This window comes from Pleurodeles waltl, chromosome 3_1 (genome assembly GCF_031143425.1).
Source record: "Pleurodeles waltl isolate 20211129_DDA chromosome 3_1, aPleWal1.hap1.20221129, whole genome shotgun sequence".
NCBI classification, from domain to species: domain Eukaryota; kingdom Metazoa; phylum Chordata; class Amphibia; order Caudata; family Salamandridae; genus Pleurodeles; species Pleurodeles waltl.
This window is the reverse complement of record NC_090440.1, coordinates 79,546,692-79,566,949: the sequence shown is the minus strand read 5'-3', so window position 1 is coordinate 79,566,949 and position 20,258 is coordinate 79,546,692. Positions and strand designations below refer to the sequence as shown.

Here is a 20,258-nt window from a genome sequence, read left to right as displayed (position 1 = left end):
CTGTTTCTACAACATTGAGGGAAGCTTGGGTGTTGACTGCTGTTTCAGCGCTGATATACATTTCAGAGTCTATGGGCCTTTCGGAGCAGATGAGGTGGCTTTTGTAAGGTGTGGAGCCAATGTAGCTTTCAATTTAAAATGGGTGACCAGAGGTCCTGTTTTTAGAGCAAAAATGGGCTTAAGTGTCAGCGCTGACGGCTCTGGTAGGAGGCTTTTGAAAGTGTCCACCAGACCCTGTTGGAGGCAGTGCCCCTTGTCTAGCTCTGTAACTTGCAAACATGCTGGGACTTGAAGCCCAACTCCCACAGGAAGTGTTCTGCCTCAGCACGGGAAGCGGTCCTCTGCTTGTCAGGAATTCTACTGATGGTTCTCGGAGTAGACTTCATCTGAGGGCCAGACTTCGACATTGGAACTACCTCATGCTCATGACTGGATCTGCTCGGTTGCAGGTGGCAGTTGTCTGTCTGAAATGGAGCTCTGATGGTCCAAGCTCACCCTCTTCATGGGTGCTGATGACAGTCCCTGAAGATGTACAGGGCCTCCAAATTGCTTTCCCGCTTCAAGGTGCAAGCTCACTGACGTTGCCTGAAGCAGCAAAGAGTTTTCTTTGACCTGAATGCCTGTCACACTGGATAGCTTGCATCACTGTGGTCTTGTGAAGAGTAGAAATTGCAGATCTAGTGGTGACGGTCCAATGGCAGTTAGCGTTGTAAACATCTGAGCCCAGAACTAGATGGCTAAGCATGGATATCTACAGCCGTACTTTACAATGACAGAGAGATGGACAGAGAGAGAGACGGGAAGAGAGAGAGATAGAGAGATGAAAGATGGAGAGAGCAAGATAGATAGATCTTCTTTGGCATGATTTTGTTAATGCATTATAACCTTTACTCCACCTTTATCTGCTAATTTCAATGTGATATCCTCATTATCCTTACAACATTTCAAATTCTTTCTCTACTTTTTAGATAAATTGACCGGAATCTGCTCTGTCAAATGACAAACTTTTTTAATCGTTTAATACCAATTTCAAGAAAGTATCCAGTATGGGTGAAATTAGGAAAGAATATGCTTTTACCCTTCAATTCTTCATATTCTGGTACCTCCAGGCACCACGAGGTATCCCTTTAAGGATAATTTCCCCATAAATTAAAACAATTCTACCCTTGTCAAAATAGGAAGTTGCAGATGCTGGTACAACTGCCAAGCTATTTTGGAAAAATGTTGTTTCTGGTATTGTGTTGTATTAATCATTATGCTTTTTCTAGGTCTTTAAGCTTGTTTCTGCACATAGCTCTGCTCCTCCTGGTTTTGCCTTTGTAACAGGGTTTTTATACAGAAATACAAGCTGAAGTGCTAAATTCACATAAAGTAGACGGCTGTGTATTTAAGTTCTCATTTGTGTCCTCTTGGGATAGTAGATTTTTTTAATGTTCTGGAGTCAGTTCAATCCTTACTTGACAGTGTTAATCTACTGCTCCATTGTGGTTCTCTACACCTTCTCTCGTATACAGTTTACACCAAGGATAGACATTGTCATTTTTATACTCTGAAGTATCTCTTTCAAATGACCTTATAATGTTTGAGTTTCATTACAATTCTGTTCCAGATTTCAATAAATATATTCTAGTATTTTCTGTAATTCTTGACTAACGAATTGCTTCTGTATCTGTTAATTCCTTAAATGTTCACTACCAGGGCATGCAAATTATAAGTCAATTTCACAATGGTTAGTAAAATGATGCTTGAGATATCATGTATTCAGGTTGTTCTAGCATCTATAAGTAGATTCATTATTCTGTCAACATAAAGTTGGTATTAACTGAACTTGATGCTTGGAATGTATTGAACCTTATAAAATACTGGTCAGAAACGTGTCCAAACCCTAGTTGACCACTGCTAAAGCCACAGATAATCATGAAATGGCCATGAACATAAACAACAACAAAAGATTACCTTCTAAAGAAAAGGTTTATGTTTTCAGCAAAGTGTCAGCATGTTCAGTTTCAAAGACATTAAAACGAATGCAGCAAAGCAACGTGATGGTATTTACCACGAGGGTAACTTTCTTTAAAATGTTTGTTCTTATATGCCACTCAGTGTGCCATGCCTGGGCTGTGTCATTGCCACTGGACTTTATATTCTTGCCTAAAGGTGTAGGAATGTATGTTAATGTGTCTTTCTTCTTTCTGAAGGTTTTGCAGCCCATACTTTACCTTATTCTAGATCCCATCCTTGTCATTTGTTTCTTCAATCCTGGATGCATCATGCCACAAGGCGCGTCTCCATATTGGATTGTGTGTAAGCAGGAGGCATGACTAATGAGACAAGAATGGTTAAGGGATCAGCCGACATTCCTTCTTCCCATAGAATGTGCAGTATAGCACAGGAGCAGTTGTGACAGTTGGGGAAAAAATGGTCCCATGGCTTACTCACCTGAATAGCATCCAAGGCTGAGATGCCACAGTTCTCGGCTACACAATGCAGTCTTTAATTATCTTGAACAGAACAACAGATCATAAGAGCAGGATGTGTGTCCAGAGTGACACCGTTGACCACGTCTATCCACTTTTGTGATTTTCTAGCATTTAACAATCCATAAATGTGCTGGAAACCCAACAATCACCTCTCCATTTGCACTTTATAGATTCAAATTATATGTTATGCAAGGGCAAACAGGAACAGGATTTGGAACTGACCTGACCTGCAACAAACAATTTCTAACAACAGGCATGGCATTTGAACCTTTACAAGCACCACTTCCAAAATAATCTTAAAAAAGAATGACAGAATTTTCATCCTTCAAGCCAGTGGTACCTGTTGGTTTGGATGATAGAACAGCCAACCTCAATTGCTATCCTTCCACACAGAAAACTTTGAGTGTCCTTTATTTTCTTTGGACTATCCATCTCTGGTTCTCATGTCCTTACACTAACCTTTTGCTGCATGACTATAATCATTTTTGTATTTCATGCTGGTCTTGCTTGTTTATACTTAGTGAAACCTGTACTAACAAACCCCGCTAAAAAGAAATATTGGAAACTGAATACATAACACTCAGAATTCAATTCACTATGTTACCAAATAAACAAAAAATACTACAAATAACCATAGTTCACCCTAGTCTCAATCTACAGACCTAGTCTCAATCTACGAGTTGAAAGATTTAACCTGAGTGATGGTCCTTTCTAACTCTCTGAAAACTGAGACCTTCCTTTGAATTAGAACACTTGACAGTAGATTGTGAGGGCTGTGTGGAGGGCATGAAGCAGAAGATGGTAAGGGCACCAGAACATATCAGAGGATGTGGCCTGGCAGGAGGTAGTATTCTGTGCTTCTCTGTGCATAGGAGGAAGTCGGAAGTGGATCAGGGGTGGAAACCAGGCTGTATGTGCAGCTCGAGTTTTCCGACTGGACCGGCTAGTCCAATTTGCCTACACCCAGGAATTCAGAGGGCGGGAACACCGGGTTGGGTTTATTGGGGCAGGATGGAAACCCACCCCAGAATACCACTCCACCTAACCTGTAATCAGGCCAATTCATCCCTACTGGACTGTGCGAAGAGTCATGCCAGCTGAAGCCTTCCAGTGGACACTTTTGTGTAACGTCTTCAGGAGATGTGGCTTTCAATTACCAAGCCTGAAAATCTGCAGATCTGAGTTCTAATCCCAGCTTGGGTACTTGAACAAAGTGCTGGTGTTTATGGGCAAGACGCTGGTCTATCTTGTAAATATGTATATTGCAATGTATGTAAACAAAAGCATTGTGTGTTATAGTGATGTCCAAGTTGCATGTTGCCACCTCCCCATAACATCCTGGTTTCTGCCATCCAGTTTTAACTACACCTACATACATAATGCACTTATACATACAACAATCTATGTTTAATATATGCTTCTGCTACAATAAACAAGTAAGTACCATTTTATAAACCCTCAAAAGATCAAAAGGGGGCTAAGATAGTTCTATAATCTAGACAAGGTAACAAAAGCATTTGAAGAGAAGGAGAGAGGGTGAGAAAGAGACAATGTATGTAGGAATATTACACTGATAATGCGATTTAATACATTGGTAAGTTAATGGCCAAACCCTTTACAGAAAAATGACTACACTGTGTCACTCTGTCAGCTACAGAGTCTTTTTTAAGGCCGTATGCTCGATTCATAAGGTTTATTGAACAGTGGTGCCGAAATCTAATCTAAGCAGAAAAGACGATGCATTCGAGAGACCTCAGCTCCTGCCTTACAAGCGAGGGAAACAGAACAGTAGTACACATATCATCATCTTTATTCATCAAAAGAGCGGTAGCTAAAACACCAGGCAAAACCAAATAACAGTCAATTAAATATACCTCCCACCTTGGGAACTAAGCATCAGTTCATTGAAACTCGGATTTCCAAGAGGGGGTGGGAATAGTGGGAGAAAAAAGCAACATGTGAGCAGAACGAGCACTAACTCAACCAGAAAACAATGTGCAACACAAATTATACCAAAAAACCCTGCCTCCATTTAATGCAACCAAGAGGAGGTTGAAAGGATTGATTTAAAGCATTTTTCAGATGTGACTGTGAAGATATTATCAAAACAACTCAAATGCACCCCTTAACGATTGAAGACAGGATTCACTCTCCTTAAATGTAAAGCTGTAAATTCCAAAATTGAAATATCTGCCATAATCTGAGTCACACAAGCTTAAAAACAAGTATTCGTCAGTACACAACGTATTCTCAGGAGTAGAAAATCAGAGTTGAATTAATACCTAGTGCTTCGTACCACAGGTACGTTTCAAAGGCTAATTGTTAAAAAAAAAAATCTTGTTTTTCTAAACATACCAAAAGCCAAAGAAACAAAAACAAATTCTGTAATACACGCCCCTTAAAAACAAAAGGTAGTAATACAATTGTGATCTCTGTTGTTGTTAGAAGAAGTCGAATCTGGTACTGACCTTTGTGGGTAGAACAAGCCAGCCATAGGTCAGATCTCAAGTCAATACAATACAAGAATTATGTACACTGTACACTATCCCTCTATATTGGTGGCATAGCTCAGTCACTCCTATGTAGAAGCCCAAAAAATATTTTTGCCGGAAATGCAGCATACAGAGGGATTATTGGGTTATACCATGTCCACTTAGAGTGAAGTCAGGTGTGGCGCGGGCAGCGCATGGTTGGGTCAGGAAGAACCAAGACACGGCGCCGTGGTCGCTCATCGTAGTCGTCGGTCGGTTCCTCGCCATACGAACCATATTCATCTTTGCTACTCTCCTACGGATCAACAAGAGCCAGGCAAGTCAATTGCATTTCTGTTACAACATGGGTTACACATAATAAAAACACTCGAGGCCTGATTTTTAGAATAAGCCAATGCGGTTGGCTGTGGGGTCGACCCATTACTTGTACATGAAGTTACAGTGAAAGGTACAAATGTCACTAATTAGCAGACTTTCAGATCATGCTTTCTGAAAATGTAGGTGTTTATGCTAATGTATTTTCAAAGATGCTTCGAACAGTATCTCAAGAGGCACTATGGCAGCTCAAATCCTTCTGTTACACTAATGTTTAAAGGCAGCTATAGCATTACTGGTGGATATTATTCGACATAAAAAACAGCATTTCACACATGACAATACATTTTAATTTGATTAGAAAGTGCATTTCAGTTATGTGCCAAAACGTTTAGAATTGTTTATTAGCTAATTACTACCAAGTGGAAACAACTACTGGCAAAGCCAATGGCTCTAGCCTACGAGCCGTGTTTGAAAAGGGAAAAGAAAGGCTCCATATGATAACACAGAGCTGCTACAAAATGTGGGCATCTGTTAGCCCCACTTGTAACCACCAATTAGAGTTTCAGTTAATGCCAACATGGACGTTTCTAAATCTATAAAATGGCCAAATTGCTTCGAAGAATACAATTTAGAAAGAAAACCACAAACATAAATTTGATCAGGTTTATATTGGGACTTTCAGATATTTTCAGACTGAAGGGGAAAGTTTTGGGCCCCTACTATTTTCATAATTCTTCTGTATCTCTTTCTCCAGTCACTATGCTAAGACTTGTGCTCTTTAAAAGCCCATTTGCTGTTTTCCCTCCATGTTTGTTCTATGAATTAAAAAGAAAACATGAATAGATGATTCCACCTGGAAACACGTCCAAAAAGAGACTAGTGTTTTTTTGCAATGAAGGTATCTCAACTTTCAAAAAAAGCAGAATGATTTCAATTATTGTAGACATGAAATCTTTCAACTTCTCCTCTTAAGAAGTTGACTGAAAATCTGTTAACAATTAGTGCTTTTGAAGACAACTATTCTTAATTGATTTAGTGCCCAAAACCAGTAAAGCAATGGCAAAGAACATCTCCTTGAATTCACAATGTGCGCCTTAACCTAGTGTCCAACTTCAAGCCAACCTTACTATGATGTTTTCAAATACCATTTCTTCTCAAACACCCTGCTGTAGACAGACAACATGAAAAACTAGCAAACTATTCTTGCAAAATTGTAAGCGCTGTTCCTATCTTTCAAAGTTTGAGCCTATTACTGCAGTGAGTTTGGCAGAATAGGATTCTGCTCAGGAAGGCCTTAGCCATGGGTTGACAGTGGCCACCAACAAAGCTAAACAGAAAGGCCTAATGAACTAATCATTTTTTAATGGCTTGATTAATGCCAGTTTTCTTCACTATATAGAATATACAGTTTTGTCCACTGCACAGCATTGTCTTATCTGCAGTTGATGGAGACAACAGTGTAGGAAAGTGCCATCTTTCTAGCATAGTTACTTCCACTTTTTGCCTGATGTCAGTGTCTTTAGACTGTAGTTCACTGGGATCTTGCTAATCGGGCCCCAAGTGACTGTGCTCTCCCCTATAAATTTGGTTGCTGGTAAACGTTTTACCTCCACAGTTGGCATACTGGTGCACCAATGTAAGTCCCTAGTATATGGCACTTAGGTACATAGGGCATTGGTACACCGGGGGTCCCATATGGCCTGCAGCATGTACTGTTACACCCATGGGAGCCCATGCAAACTGTGTCTGCAGGCCTGGCATTGCAGCCTGCTAGAAATGGTGCATGCACCCTTTCACCATGGATCCTGGTAACTGCCCTGGTGGCCCTTCAGCCCAAGGGCAGGGTGCATGCCTTTAAGTGTGAGGGTACCCTTGCATAAGCACTGTACTCTTACAAACCCCGACTCCATTACCGGGGCTTTGTAAGTGCTGGGAAGCCATCTTAAGGCATGTAGTGGACACTAGGAAACACAAGTGATCTACTTACATAATGGCTTCGCTGAACCTAGGCATGTTTGGTATCAAACATGTTGGAATCATGCAACTACACCAATTCCAGTGCTAGTTGCATGATACCATGTACTCTGGGGGTTTCCTAGAGGATCCCACAGTTCTACCTGTGCAGCCTTAAGGGATCTAGCTGCCAGCCCACGCCGCTGCTGACCCCAGACACTGTTCTGCCCTAGCTGCCAGTGAGCCTGGCTCAGGCCAGAGAGGCAGAACAAAGGATTTCCTGCAAGGAAGAGGTGTGACCACCTCTCCCTGTGTATTAGGTGTCTAAGGGGTGGGGTGGCCTCTGAGGGCCACCAGACTGCTTTGAAGGGCACATTTGGTGCCCTCCTTGCATAATCCGGTTTGCACCAGTTCAGAAACTTCAGGTTCCCGCTCTGGCGTGAAACTGCACAAAGGACAGGGAAGTGAACATCCCCTGCCCAGCTTCCCCCCTAGGGAGGTGCACAGAGCTCTGCCAGGTGGCTACTTGATTCTGCCTCCTTGGAAGCAAGATGGGCAGAGGCCCCTTCAAGCATCTGACTGGTTAGGCCAGGCAGATAATGTCCCTGACCCACTGTGATAGGTGGGTCACTTCAGAGAGTGAACAACCCCATTTTAGGGTTACTTAAGGGCTCCCTCGAGGGTGGGTCCTCAGATTTGTCGAGCAAAACTCTACAAGGAACTCTCTGCAAGACATCATCTGCTCCTGGCATCTGGAACCGCTGCTGGTCTACTTTGGAACCGAAACACGTCTGCTTCTCGTGGAAAGGCTCCCATTGCAACATTATTTCTCCAGATCCTGCAGGAATTCTGTAACATTCAAGGTTGTGCATCCTCCGGGGTCACAGGGACTCTGATTGCACCTGGAAGCACAGAGGAATCTCCCTTAGAGTGAAGGAGTCACTCCACTACATCCGCAGGCACCTCAAGACAACATCAACCGGCCAGTGGGGTCTGCTGTTCCACAAACATCGAAAGGCCCTGCTTCACAGGTGGCGAGTCTGTGGGTTCCTCTGGGTCCTACTTGTCTTCTGACCAACTTGGGAGACTGTGAGACACTGCTCCTGCCACTGATCTGGAACCCCCTGTGCACTGCGACTCTTGAACTTTCAAAAGCTTGCTGGGAGATCTTCAAGTGCCAAGAAGCTCCAGCCTCCAGTAGTTTGCAACTTGAAGATCAGCCCTTATACTGCAACTCCTGCGAAGTCAGACTTCTGTTTTATGGTGCTGGTGAGGCATCCTTGTGACTCTGTATCCATCGCCTGTGGGTCACTTGTGGGGGCTCCATCAGCTTCTGCTGGCCTTCCTGTGTGCTGAGGGCCAGCCCTGACTTCCCCATCAATGGTAGAGTCTCCTGGACCTTGCTGGCCCCTAAAACTCTGCAAATACTTCTACAGGTCCTGCTTGCATTTGCCAGTGCTTCTTGGTGACCTGTCTGGTCACTGATCTTCCTGTAATCCGGCGACCGTCGAGGGACAGCTCATAGATGACTCCTGGGATCTTCTAGCAGCTCCTGGACCCCGAGCTGGACTTCTTCCTCCACTGACATGCAGGAACTTCACCTTTAGGATGTTGGGCATTGCCACCTGCACCACCTGGGCACCTCCAAAAGTGCTGGACTCGGTCCCCTTCCTTTTTAGGTCCTGTACATCCGGAGCCTGGTCCACGGGTCGTGACAGCAGCTGGACAATCCGAGGCTTCCACTGCAAAGAGAGTCCCTTCTTTCCCCCCTCAGCATCCAGGCCCCCTGGTGTAGGTACTCCATCTTCTGGGTTTCCTCAGGTGGGGGCACTCCCCACCCTTCCTCTTGTCTGTTGGTTTCCTCGGGGTCCACTGGGAAGGGTCCTGTATCCCATGAACTCCAACCACTACCCTCTGTGTTAGTCTATGGGATGACTGGGTGGGTAACTACCTTACACCTGGTCGCTGGGGACACTTACCGTACTTACCTATGGTGTTTTCCTCTCCCCCTAACTACCACACTTTCCTTGGTTGGATTCACTATTTCACAATCCACTTTCTTAGTATATTGTTTGCCCCCCCCCCCCAATAGGGCCCTGTGTCTTTGTATGCTATTTCTGCTGGTTATTTTGTGTATATATTGTGTATAGATATCTCTATAGGGAGATATACCAGTGCTAGTCTAGTAGTTAGTGCTGTAATAAAGAATCCTTTATTTTTGCAACACTTGTATGGTTCTTTCTTGAGAGTGAGTTACTGACTGACTACTGTGGTATTGTAAGTGCTTTACATACCTCTTGGATAAGCTCCAGCCGCTCGCCTCAGCTATCCCTAGAGAGCTTCTGCGATCTGGTCACCTATTCACTTTCACAAAGGGTTGCCTGGACTCAGTATAAGGTGCCACGCCATTGGTGTACACCATAAACTGAGCGGCCTCCTACAAACAGAAATTAGGATCTTGAAAAAGCGACGTTCCTGCTTTATTAGCCCAGAATCAGAAACAAGGTTGGTGTACACACATTCCAGGCCAAGACAAAGGATTATAACAGGATCGTACTGAGTACCTCTTCACCACACAGCTCCAAACCCACCCAATCAGAGGCCCCAAATCAGACCCTTGCTGCAATAGAAATAGTTTGAAGGAACAACCCTGTATTTTCAAATCTGGGCCTTTGGAATCTCTTGCCTTTGCTTCTTCTCCCTAAGGTTAGCACCAAAAACCTCCGAACACACTGAAGGCCCTCCAGCCCCTCCAGCAATAAAAATCTGCCCACATATAAGCTATCTGCTTTAGGTTTCTGTACTCACAAGCGCCCTGAAGCAAAACAATACACAACTATCTCCAACTCCAGCTACAAGCATCTAAACACATGCACCACAGAGACTCCATCAAAGTTTGCAGAGTTCTCAATTTGTCCTGCATGCAAGCAACAGAGCCAGTCCTACTTTTCTGGCACACATCACTGTGCCTTCTGATTCTTGCGGTATGAATTTTATGAAGATGAAAATAAACCTATGTCACCAGACAGCAAAGTGCTAAGGGGAAAGCAGCTAAGACTAAGAACAGATAACATCTTATTTGGGACATCTTGAAATGTTGGACTGGTTATTAGTGATCAATTTTAAGGAGATTTTTTGTGCTTTATAAAATCACATTTGAAAACACTTAGCAAATTGGAGAAATTCCATTGAATTCAGGGCACCTTGTGCTTTTTCAAATCTTTTGTAAGTAGATTTTGTGCATTTGTTTTTTCTTTTCTTCATCTATTTCCAGAAACAAAAATAAAGAGTATGCCATCTTATTACTAGTTTGCATGCTATCTATTTAAAAAAGGTGCAAAAGATGGTGTAACATTCTGCACTGGGGTAGGTTCTATGCTAATTGTTAATTAGTGATGATTGAGGTTTTAGTGGTTGGCTTGTGCATTCAAAAGCATTTGCCACATGGATGTCTTATCAGCACACAAAAAGAACCCCAGCAAAAACTTGTTTCTTACCTTAAGAAGAGGGTTCGGCTTTCCTTACAGACTTCTTTCTGCATCGGTTAGTGAAGTTTTAAGTGAAACAGACAGTGAAACCACCACATTAACGTGAACTTGTGAGGGCCCATGTTTATGTACAGAAGGTTACATGACTACCAGGCATGTAGTTAATTGTCCTTTTACAATACATTGTCACAATCAGATGCCTTTCTTGGTCAATGTCATGAAGGGAGGGGCCATTATTGGTGGGAAATGCTGCTGTGGACCCTTTAGGAAAGTCTTAATTACTGGCACTTTGAACTAAGAACCACTCTGTTTGATCTTCGTAAACCACATTAGATCTTGAAGTTTCACTTGTGTCAAAGGACATGGCAATCTCTTCTGAAAACAAATTACCTGCCCTCATCTTGTGAGGAATTGTGTACTTCTCAGTTCTAAAGACTGCAACGTCAGTCCAGTCTACCAAGGTGTGATTAGGTTCATTAATGACTTCTGCATATTTATGATTATTTACTGCATCAGCTGTATTCATTGCAAAAGTGTTAGCAAATCTCATGTACCGGCTCAGCTGCAGTGCATTGCCCATGCATCCTTGTGTACAAATGGATGTGGCATTTTGTCATTTTTTTTCTTTCTCTTGTGGCAGAAAGATTGACTTCAGGAACGCACTACTTGCAAATTATGTCCTGAAAGATATCTGGTACTTGGCCCTAAGTGTGTGGATCCAGACTATAATAGCTCAATGCTTTTGCTACATTGCCTACTTCATTTGGGCTTGCAGTTGTGAGTGTGATACACCATGCAATGGGCCATTGCTATTTTGCCTGAGCTTCCCTAGCCAATTGGGGCCACCCTGTTCATCCCTGATGTGGTGGGGCTTGCAATTAAAGCAAGATGGATCAGTGACTGAAAGAATATCCGCCGGCTACTGCTGTGATCTAATCCTTTGGAAGGCAAACTCTGCCTTTAATCCATCAAAGGTCAGTAAATTGAGGACCACTGAATGGGGCGTTAGTAGCACTTGGAATCAGCGCTGCTTAGAGATGGCAAAACAGTGTTGTGGTGCACCACATGAAACAACCCTTTATTATTCTGCCACTTGTAACACAGTGCCCACCTGGAAAAGGTGCTCATCTCACCACAGCCCTTAGCAAAACAAGTACTCGTGGCTGTCATATCTGTCCAGGTCCACAGATCTTGTGCTGTCACGTCTTGCGTGTGCCCCTTATGTGAAGATGTGCTTGTGGTCACCTGAGGCTTATGGTGTGTGGAAGTCCCTCCCTTTGGAATAAATCCCCTATTCCACGAATGAAAGGATTTCAGCATCATTAGCGCTGCAAACACAAACACAAGAGCCTACTGCTCTTTTTGAGCTTTTTACTATTGCGATTTGGGAAAGCCCTGAAGTAGTCTTGATAACCTGGCACAAAGCACTGGGTTACTGCCCTCAATCTAGGTAACTTCATTGCTTACCTCACTGTCAACTGTTGTGATGACAGGTAAAGGGGATCGTTCTAATTTAAAGGCCAGGCCAGGTTCTTTGTAAGTCAGGTGACTTAATTGAGGGTATTGTCAGTTTTCTGTTGAGGCGGTTAGCTGTGACTACTTCACATGTATAGCGAATATCCACCAGGCATCGCAACAACTGGCTTGTGCTACTGGCATCTCTGCCATTTCACCTGTGAATTACCCATACTCAGCTAACTGTCTATACACAGGTAGAACATGAAATATTTCCTATAGAGATACTTTGCTACTACTAGACGTATTTTCTTTAACCAGAATTTATTGCGAACACAATACTATGACCTGGTAATGACTGGCAAAATCAATTAATGGAATTAATATTCTGTGCCGCTAATGCTTTCGTTCATTGTAGTCTTTTCAATGTGGGTTCTGACCCACTTGTGTCTGAGATTCTGTATTACTGCTTTCTGGGGTTCTGATGTATGATTATTTGAAGCTTTCTTTCCAGTGGACCTTGTCTAAGGATCCTTGCATTGCCAGACGTGTATCTTCCTGAAGGATTAGCACATTCTTTACTGTGTTATTGCTTGGTTTCTACCATTCATTTTTAGGTGAAGTGCGCAAGTGCTCTGACGTGTTGTAATCTATCTGTGGGCTTTTTACCATGCCCACCGCACGCCCATCACTATCACTCGTTCGTGGGCTTGCCTTTCAAAAATCCTTTGTCATCACTGGTAAATGTGTTATGTTTGTCCATCCTTGGGGCAGTTTTGTTACTGCCTTGGCCATCGACCCTGTTACATGGATAATTGCACCTTTGCCAATACGTCTGACTGCGAGCGAACTTTTTTTTCCTTTTGTGCCTCTCCTTCGTGCTCATGGCGGCCATGTTGCTTTGAATTGGCTTGCTCATGTCAACTGTTTCACTTTTCATTTTCAATTTATGTGGCAAGAAAAGTCCAGTTAGGAATTTACAACGCTAATAGCTCTAACTCGAGCAAACGCGAGACCCATTGGATTGCAAATGCTTGTTCTTAGATTATCTCTTCTTAATCACGCATATATTCACATCAGCCTTCCTCAGACAGTGATTCAGCAGTAGTGTGGTTCTCTTTGGAGTCAAAGCCTGCTGGAAAACAGAGGGAGAGAGAATTGCTTTCCACTAGCACCCGTTCATCACCCGAAGGAGTGACTAAGGGTCAACCACCAAAAGTAGTTTGTAGTTGTTGCCATTATGTTACCCTTTTCTGCCCCGAGGGCTGTACTCTGGGTGCATTTGTCCTGCAGGAGCGTTGGAATACAGTTAGTGCACGCATGGCACTTGCAGCCTTGGCTTCCTTCTTTGATTGGCCTAAAACCACATCAACATCCGTGCCAATTACTGAAGTTTCATCAACATGTTTTGCATCTGAGCATCGATTCTGGGAAACGTCTTGACAGTCATCTCATGTTATTTTCCCAAAGAAGTTGCCCTCTGCATTTGCGTCTCCCTTCTACCTATTTTACATCTAGGCATGCTTTAATGGCTGTATTAACAGTACTTTAGGCCCGCTCCACTAATCTCTATCCTCTTCTACTCGTTAGGAAATTGCACAACTTTAATTTCATGTCATTCCACTGATTCATAGAACGTTTTGCTAGCAAAGCTGAAGAAGAACGAGTTACTTACCTTCGGTAACGACTTTTCTGGTGGATACATTAGCTACCTGTGGATTCCTCACCTAATGAATACTCCCATTGCGCCAGCATTCGACGGAAATCTTCTTCCTAGCTTCTGCACGTCGACGAGGACGTCACATTTTTCCCACGCGACGCCGTCTGACGTCATACAGGCAATAAGAGGTCCTCGCCGACGTGCCGACGTCAGTACCAACATTTTTTACGTGCCTGAGAATAATAATCCATTGAGATGAAAGAACAATAGCAATATTTAATGACATTGCAAACAACACATCATTGTGAGAAGTCGGTCTACTATTTTTTTTTTTAAACAAGTAAATAAATATATAAACTATATATATAAAAATATATATATATATACACGTATATATATATATATATATATATATACATATATATATATATATATATATACATACATATATATATATATATATATATATATATATATATACATAACCTATACCAATCCTCAAAACCAAGAGGAGCACACTCAAGAATTACTTGGTTAGACCAAACAGGCAAGGGGGAGGCGGGTGGGACCGTGAGGAATCCACAGGTAGCTAATGTATCCACCAGAAAAGTCGTTACCGAAGGTAAGTAACTCGTTCTTCTGATGGATACAACTACCTGTGGATTCCTCACCTAATGAATAGAGTCCCAAAGCAGTACCGCACTCGTGGTGGGTGCCTGAATGGTCAAACCAAGAAATCGTGCAGCACTGACCGTGCAAAATGGCCGTCCCTTCTGACCTCAGAGTCCAAACAGTAATGTTTCGCAGAAGTGTGAAGGGACGACCAAGTTGCGGCCTTGCAGATGTTGACCACAAGAACACCTCTGGCCAAGGCCGAAGTGGCCGACTTAGCTCTGGTGGAATGAGCTCTAATACCATCAGGAGGATCCTTCTTTGCTAAAGAGTAACATTTTAATGCAAAGAACAACCCACCTGGAGAGTGTTCTCTTGTGGACTGCCTTTCCTCTCCTCTTTCCCACGTAGCCGATGAAAAGCTGATCCTCCAGCCTGAAATCCTTTGTCCTGTCTATGTAAAAGCTTAGCGCCCTCTTCGGGTCCAAGCGGTGTAGTCTCTCTTCTTCCTTTGAAGGATGAGGCGGAGGATAAAACGTGGATAGAGTAATTGTCTGGGCCAAATGAAAGGGTGAAACAACCTTCGGAAGGAAAGCAGCCTTGGTCCTCAACACCACCTTATCCCCATAAAAAGTTGTATAAGGGGGTTTTACCGATAAAGCCTGCAACTCACTCACTCTCCTTGCAGAAGTTATAGCAACCAGGAAAACTGTTTCAAGAACTAACAATCTTAAGGGGCAAGAATGCATAGGCTCAAAAGGGGACCCCATAAGGAAAGTTAGGACCAAGGACAAATCCCATTGAGGCATAACGAAAGGATTTGGAGGAAATGTATTCATAAGGCCCTTCAAGAATCTAAGTACTATAGGAGATTTAAATAACGAAGGCTGGTCTGGAAGACAAATGAAGGCTGACAAAGCAGACAAGTAACCCTTAACAGTAGCCTCTGCACAACCCCTCTGTGCTAAAGACAAAGCAAAAGATAAAACGTCTGACAAATGAGCACGTAAGGGATCAATCTGTCTCTCTCCACACCATACCACAAATTTAGACCACCTATTAGCGTAGATAGATTTAGTGGAGTGTCGCCTGGCCGCTAGGATAACATCCACTACATCAGGCGGGAGAGAAAAGGAACTCCGGTTGCCCCGGTCAATCTCCAGGCATGAAGGTGCAGACTCTGGAGGTTGGGGTGTAAAACCTGCCCCTGCGACTGCAAGAGGAGGTCTGCCCTGAGAGGGAGACGGAGCGGAGGGCACAGTGAGAGTTGGAGAAGGTCGGAATACCACACCCTCCTTGGCCAATCCGGAGCAATTAAGATTACCTGGGCCCGGTCTTGGCGAATTTTCCTCAACACTCGAGGAATCAAGGGTATGGGGGGGAAACGCGTAAAACAACTGGTCGCAACAGGTCCTCTGAAACGCGTCCCCCAACGCTCCTTGCACCGGATACTGGAGGCTGCAGAATAACGGGCAGTGCGAGTTCTCCCGGGAGGCAAACCGATCTATGCGAGGAAACCCCCACATCTGGAAGATTAAACAGACTTCATCTGGATGGAGACGCCACTCGTGGTCGGCCGAAAAATGGCGACTGAGATTGTCCGCACGTACATTCAAGACTCCGGCCAAATGATTTGCTACCAAGCAAATCTGATGGTCCTTTGCCCAGGACCATAGTCGAAGAGCTTCTCTACAGAGAAGGTACGACCCCACTCCTCCCTGTTTGTTTATATACCACATCGCGGTAGTATTGTCCATCAGAACCTGAACCGACTGACCGCGAAGGGATGGGAGGAAGGCCTTGAGAGCCAGCCGTACAGCCCGTAACTCTAACAGATTGATATGAAACATCTGTTCCTCTGGAGACCAAAGCCATTTGATCTCCAGGTTCCCCAGATGAGCTCCCCACCCTAGAGTGGAAGCATCCGTTATGACCGTGGTCACTGGTGGAGGCTGCGTGAACGGCCTTCCCTGGGAAAGATTGTTGTCCGCAATCCACCACTTCAAATCCGTGGCAGCATCTCTGGAGACCTTGACAGAACCTTCGAGATCTCCTATGTGTTGAGACCACTGCCTTCGGAGGCACCACTGAAGAGCCCTCATGTGCCAGCGAGCATGCGTGACCAACAGTATGCAGGAGGCAAACAGACCGAGCAGACGTAGGACCTTGAGGACTGGAATGACCGCTCCACTTTGAAACATTGGAACCAACGCCTGAATGTCTTGCATCCGCTGAGGCGGAGGAAAGGCTTGATTCAATGTTGTATCCAGTACTGCCCCTATGAACAGAAGGCGCTGAGAGGGCTCTAGGTGAGATTTGGGCAAGTTCACCGAAAAGCCCAAGTCGAACAACAACTGGGTTGTCGACTGCAGATGATGCAACACAAGCTCCGGGGACTTGGCTTTGATCAACCAGTCGTCCAGGTAAGGGAATACCGCTATCCCCCTCCTTCTGAGCTCTGCCGCAACCACCGACATCACCTTCGTGAAGACTCGAGGTGCTGAAGTAAGACCAAACGGGAGGACCGCAAACTGATAGTACTGCGACCCTACCACAAACCAGAGATACTTCCTGTGCGACTTGAGTATTGGGATATGAAAGTAAGCATCCTGCAAGTCGATAGACACCATCCAATCTCCCTTGTTCAACGCCAAAAGCACCTGAGCTAGGGTCAGCATCTTGAACTTTTCCTGTTTGAGGAACCAATTCAAAATCCTCAGGTCCAGGATTGGTCTCAACCGACCATCCTTCTTGGGAATCAGGAAGTACCTTGAATAACAACCTTGACCCTTTTCCTGCTCTGGAACCAACTCCACCGCGCCCTTTAAAAGGAGGACTTGAACCTCCTGTTCTAACAACAGGAGGTGTTCTTCTGAACAATAAGATGGGCGGGGCGGGATGGGGGGCGGAAACTCCCGAAAGGGAAGGGTGTAGCCTTTTCTCACAATGCTGGTAACACAGGCGTCTGATGTGATGACCTCCCACTTGTGAAGAAAATACAGTAACCTTCCCCCTACAGGAGTGGAGTGAGTGGGAATTGGTGGAAGCCTAAGGCTGCTTCCCCTGCTGCACCCCTCCAGAGGAAGAGGAAGAGGCAGAGTGCTGCTGAGAGGGTCCCCTGGTACGGACCCTACACCTCCCTCTAAAAGATCTATAGGAGAGAGAAGAGGTAGGCTGCTGGAATTTCCCCCGAAAGGAGGAGGAGGATGAGCCACGACCAAATCCTCGAAACCTCCTAAAAAATCTGGAGGAGGCAGAAGAATTGGCTTGCAATCCTAACGACTTGGCCGTGGCCCTGCTTTCCTTAAACCTCTCCAAGGCCGAATCTGCATTGGCACCAAAGAGCTTGTCCCCATCAAAAGGGAGGTCCAGCAGGGTCGACTGTACATCTGATGAAAACCCTGAGTTACGAAGCCAAGCCTGCCTTCTCATAACTACAGCCGTGCCCAACGCTCTAGCCACAGAGTCAGTTGTATCCAACCCAGATTGGATAACCTGGGTTGCAGCAGCTTGAGCGTCCGACACGAGATTCAACAGCCCTTGAGGAACCTCTGTATGCGTAGATGTAATTTCGTCCATCAGAGCATAAATGTACCTCCCTAAAATACATGTAGCATTGGTGGACTTTAATGCCATACTACATGATGAGAACACTTTTTTGGATTGCATGTCCATCTTCTTGGAGTCTCTATCCGATGGCACAGATGGAAAAGACCCAGGCGCAGACCTTGCCGAGCAGGAAGCCTGGACCACCAAGCTTTCAGGCGTTGGGTGTCTGGTAAGAAAGCCAGGGTCAGCCGGTGCAGCCCGATACCTCCTGGCCACAGACCTATTGATAGCCGAAGAAGACACCGGCTTCTTCCAGACCTCCAGCACAGGTTCCAGCAGCGCCTCGAACGGCAAAAGAGGTTCTGCTGATGTAGAGGCCGGATGCAAAACCTCAGTCAGTAGATTCTGCTTCGCCTCAGTCACCGGCAAAGGCAGTTCCAAGAAGTTAGTTGCCTTCCTTATAACAGCATGAAAAGTGTCCGCCTCTTCCGTATACTCCCCTGGAGATGACAAGTCCCACTCAGGGGAAGTATCAAGGCCACTAGCCGTGTCCAGCCCATGAATACCCTCACCAGAGTCCTCAATCTCTCCTTCCTCCAGGTTTTGCTGATACTCCTGTTCTTCCAGGAGACGGAGAGCACGTCTCCTCGAGTGCAGCCTCTCCTCAATCCTCGGCATCGACATGGCGTCAGCAGATGTCGAAGAACGACGCCGATCTCCGGATGCGTCCGACGTCGGGTCAACAGGCGCCACAAGTAGCTTTGGTGCTGAACCAGGAGTCGGATGGAGAGAAGACTGCTTCGGAGTCGCAGAAGGCCTAGACGGCGTCACTGGCCGAAACACCGAAGCCGCTGGAGTCGAAACTCCCGGAGACGAAGTCTCTGGAGCCACCGGAGCCGACACCGGCGCCGAGCCCACGTTCCCCAGGGGGAGAAAGGGCATAAAGGGTGCTGGTCGCAGCGGAGCCGGAGCACCCATGTTAAAAGCCAAAGGACCCGAAGGCCCAGCCAGTACGCCACCTGGAGCCATCTGATGAAAGATGGAAAACATTGCATTTAAAAATGCGGTATTATCGGCTCCAGGGGCCGGAAAAGCCGGATACTGGGGTGCCTGGATCGAAGGCGACACCGACGCCGGCCTCGACGTCTGCAACGTCGGAGAGAACATTTGAGGCTGTGGAACCTCAAATACTGAAGGCGGTTGGCCCGAAGATCCGGGCGAAGTCGGTGAGGCTGGAGAAGGCAACGGCGTCGACGGATGGGGAGTGACTGTGGGACTGACCTCCCAAGTCTTCCGACGGCGAGTTGATGGCGACCTCGACCGAGACCTCTCTTTACTCGACCGGTGCCGTGATTCTCGACGGCTCCGGGAGTCCCGATGACGCCGATGAGTCTTCAATGACGAGGATTTTCGATGGTGTCTCTTCTCCTTTTTCTTCGACTTCGCCATAAAAAGCTTGGCCTCACGCTCCTTCAGGGCCTTCGGATTCATATGCTGACATGAATCACACCTGCCAACATCATGATCGGAACTTAGACACCACAAACAGTCGGAATGTGGGTCCGTTACCAACATTTTGCCCCCACACTCACGACAGGGCTTAAAACCTGACTTCCTCTGAGACATAGTAACCCCAGAGAAAAAAGCACAGCCAAAAAACACACTGTAACTGTCGAACAGCAACAGTAGCTCCCTCGAAGATAACCGTTTCGAATGGCATGGAAAAAAGGGAACTGACGTCGGCGAGGACCTCATTGCCTGTATGATGTCAGACGGCGTCGCGTGGGCAAATGTGACGTCCTCGTCGACGTGCAGAAGCTAGGAAGAAATTTCCGTCGAATGCTGGCGCAATGGGAGTATTCATTAGGTGAGGAATCCACAGGTAGTTGTATCCATCAGAAATTGCTGTTCTCAAAATGTTGCTCCTTTCTTCCAAGATCTTCGAGCTGGCAGCACCTTCTGTATTCGGTAATATTTTCCTTGCTATTCTAATAACAACGTATTACAAGGCAATCACTTACAGACCTGGAGGTCCCAGATAACTATTCAAGTCTAGGACTCAAAGGATTCATTGCAGCAGGCTTTTCTAAGACATCCTTAAAGAGATTTAATACCTCTCCGGCATAGCTGTGTTCTGAGTGGCTGACTGAGGGAGGTTGTGTGACGCCACTTTAAATGGCACACTTTACAAATGCTCTCTGTACGACAGTTTTGTGAATAGGATTAACATCTCATAAAGAGATTCTATGCTACA

The 20,258-nt window shown here is 45.2% G+C and overlaps 1 protein-coding gene across 1 annotated transcript in view; it reads right to left on the bottom strand.

Annotated features, from left to right (window-relative positions):
- Positions 1-4,269: 4,269 nt before the first annotated feature.
- Positions 4,270-20,258, bottom strand: part of FBXO3 (F-box protein 3) — a 108,804-nt gene continuing 92,815 nt past the window's right edge. Inside the window, exon 11 of the mRNA XM_069221865.1 lies at positions 4,270-5,264. Within this exon, the coding sequence (XP_069077966.1) occupies positions 5,142-5,264 (123 nt within the window). The 3' untranslated portion in view covers positions 4,270-5,141. The remainder of the gene's footprint in view (positions 5,265-20,258) is intronic.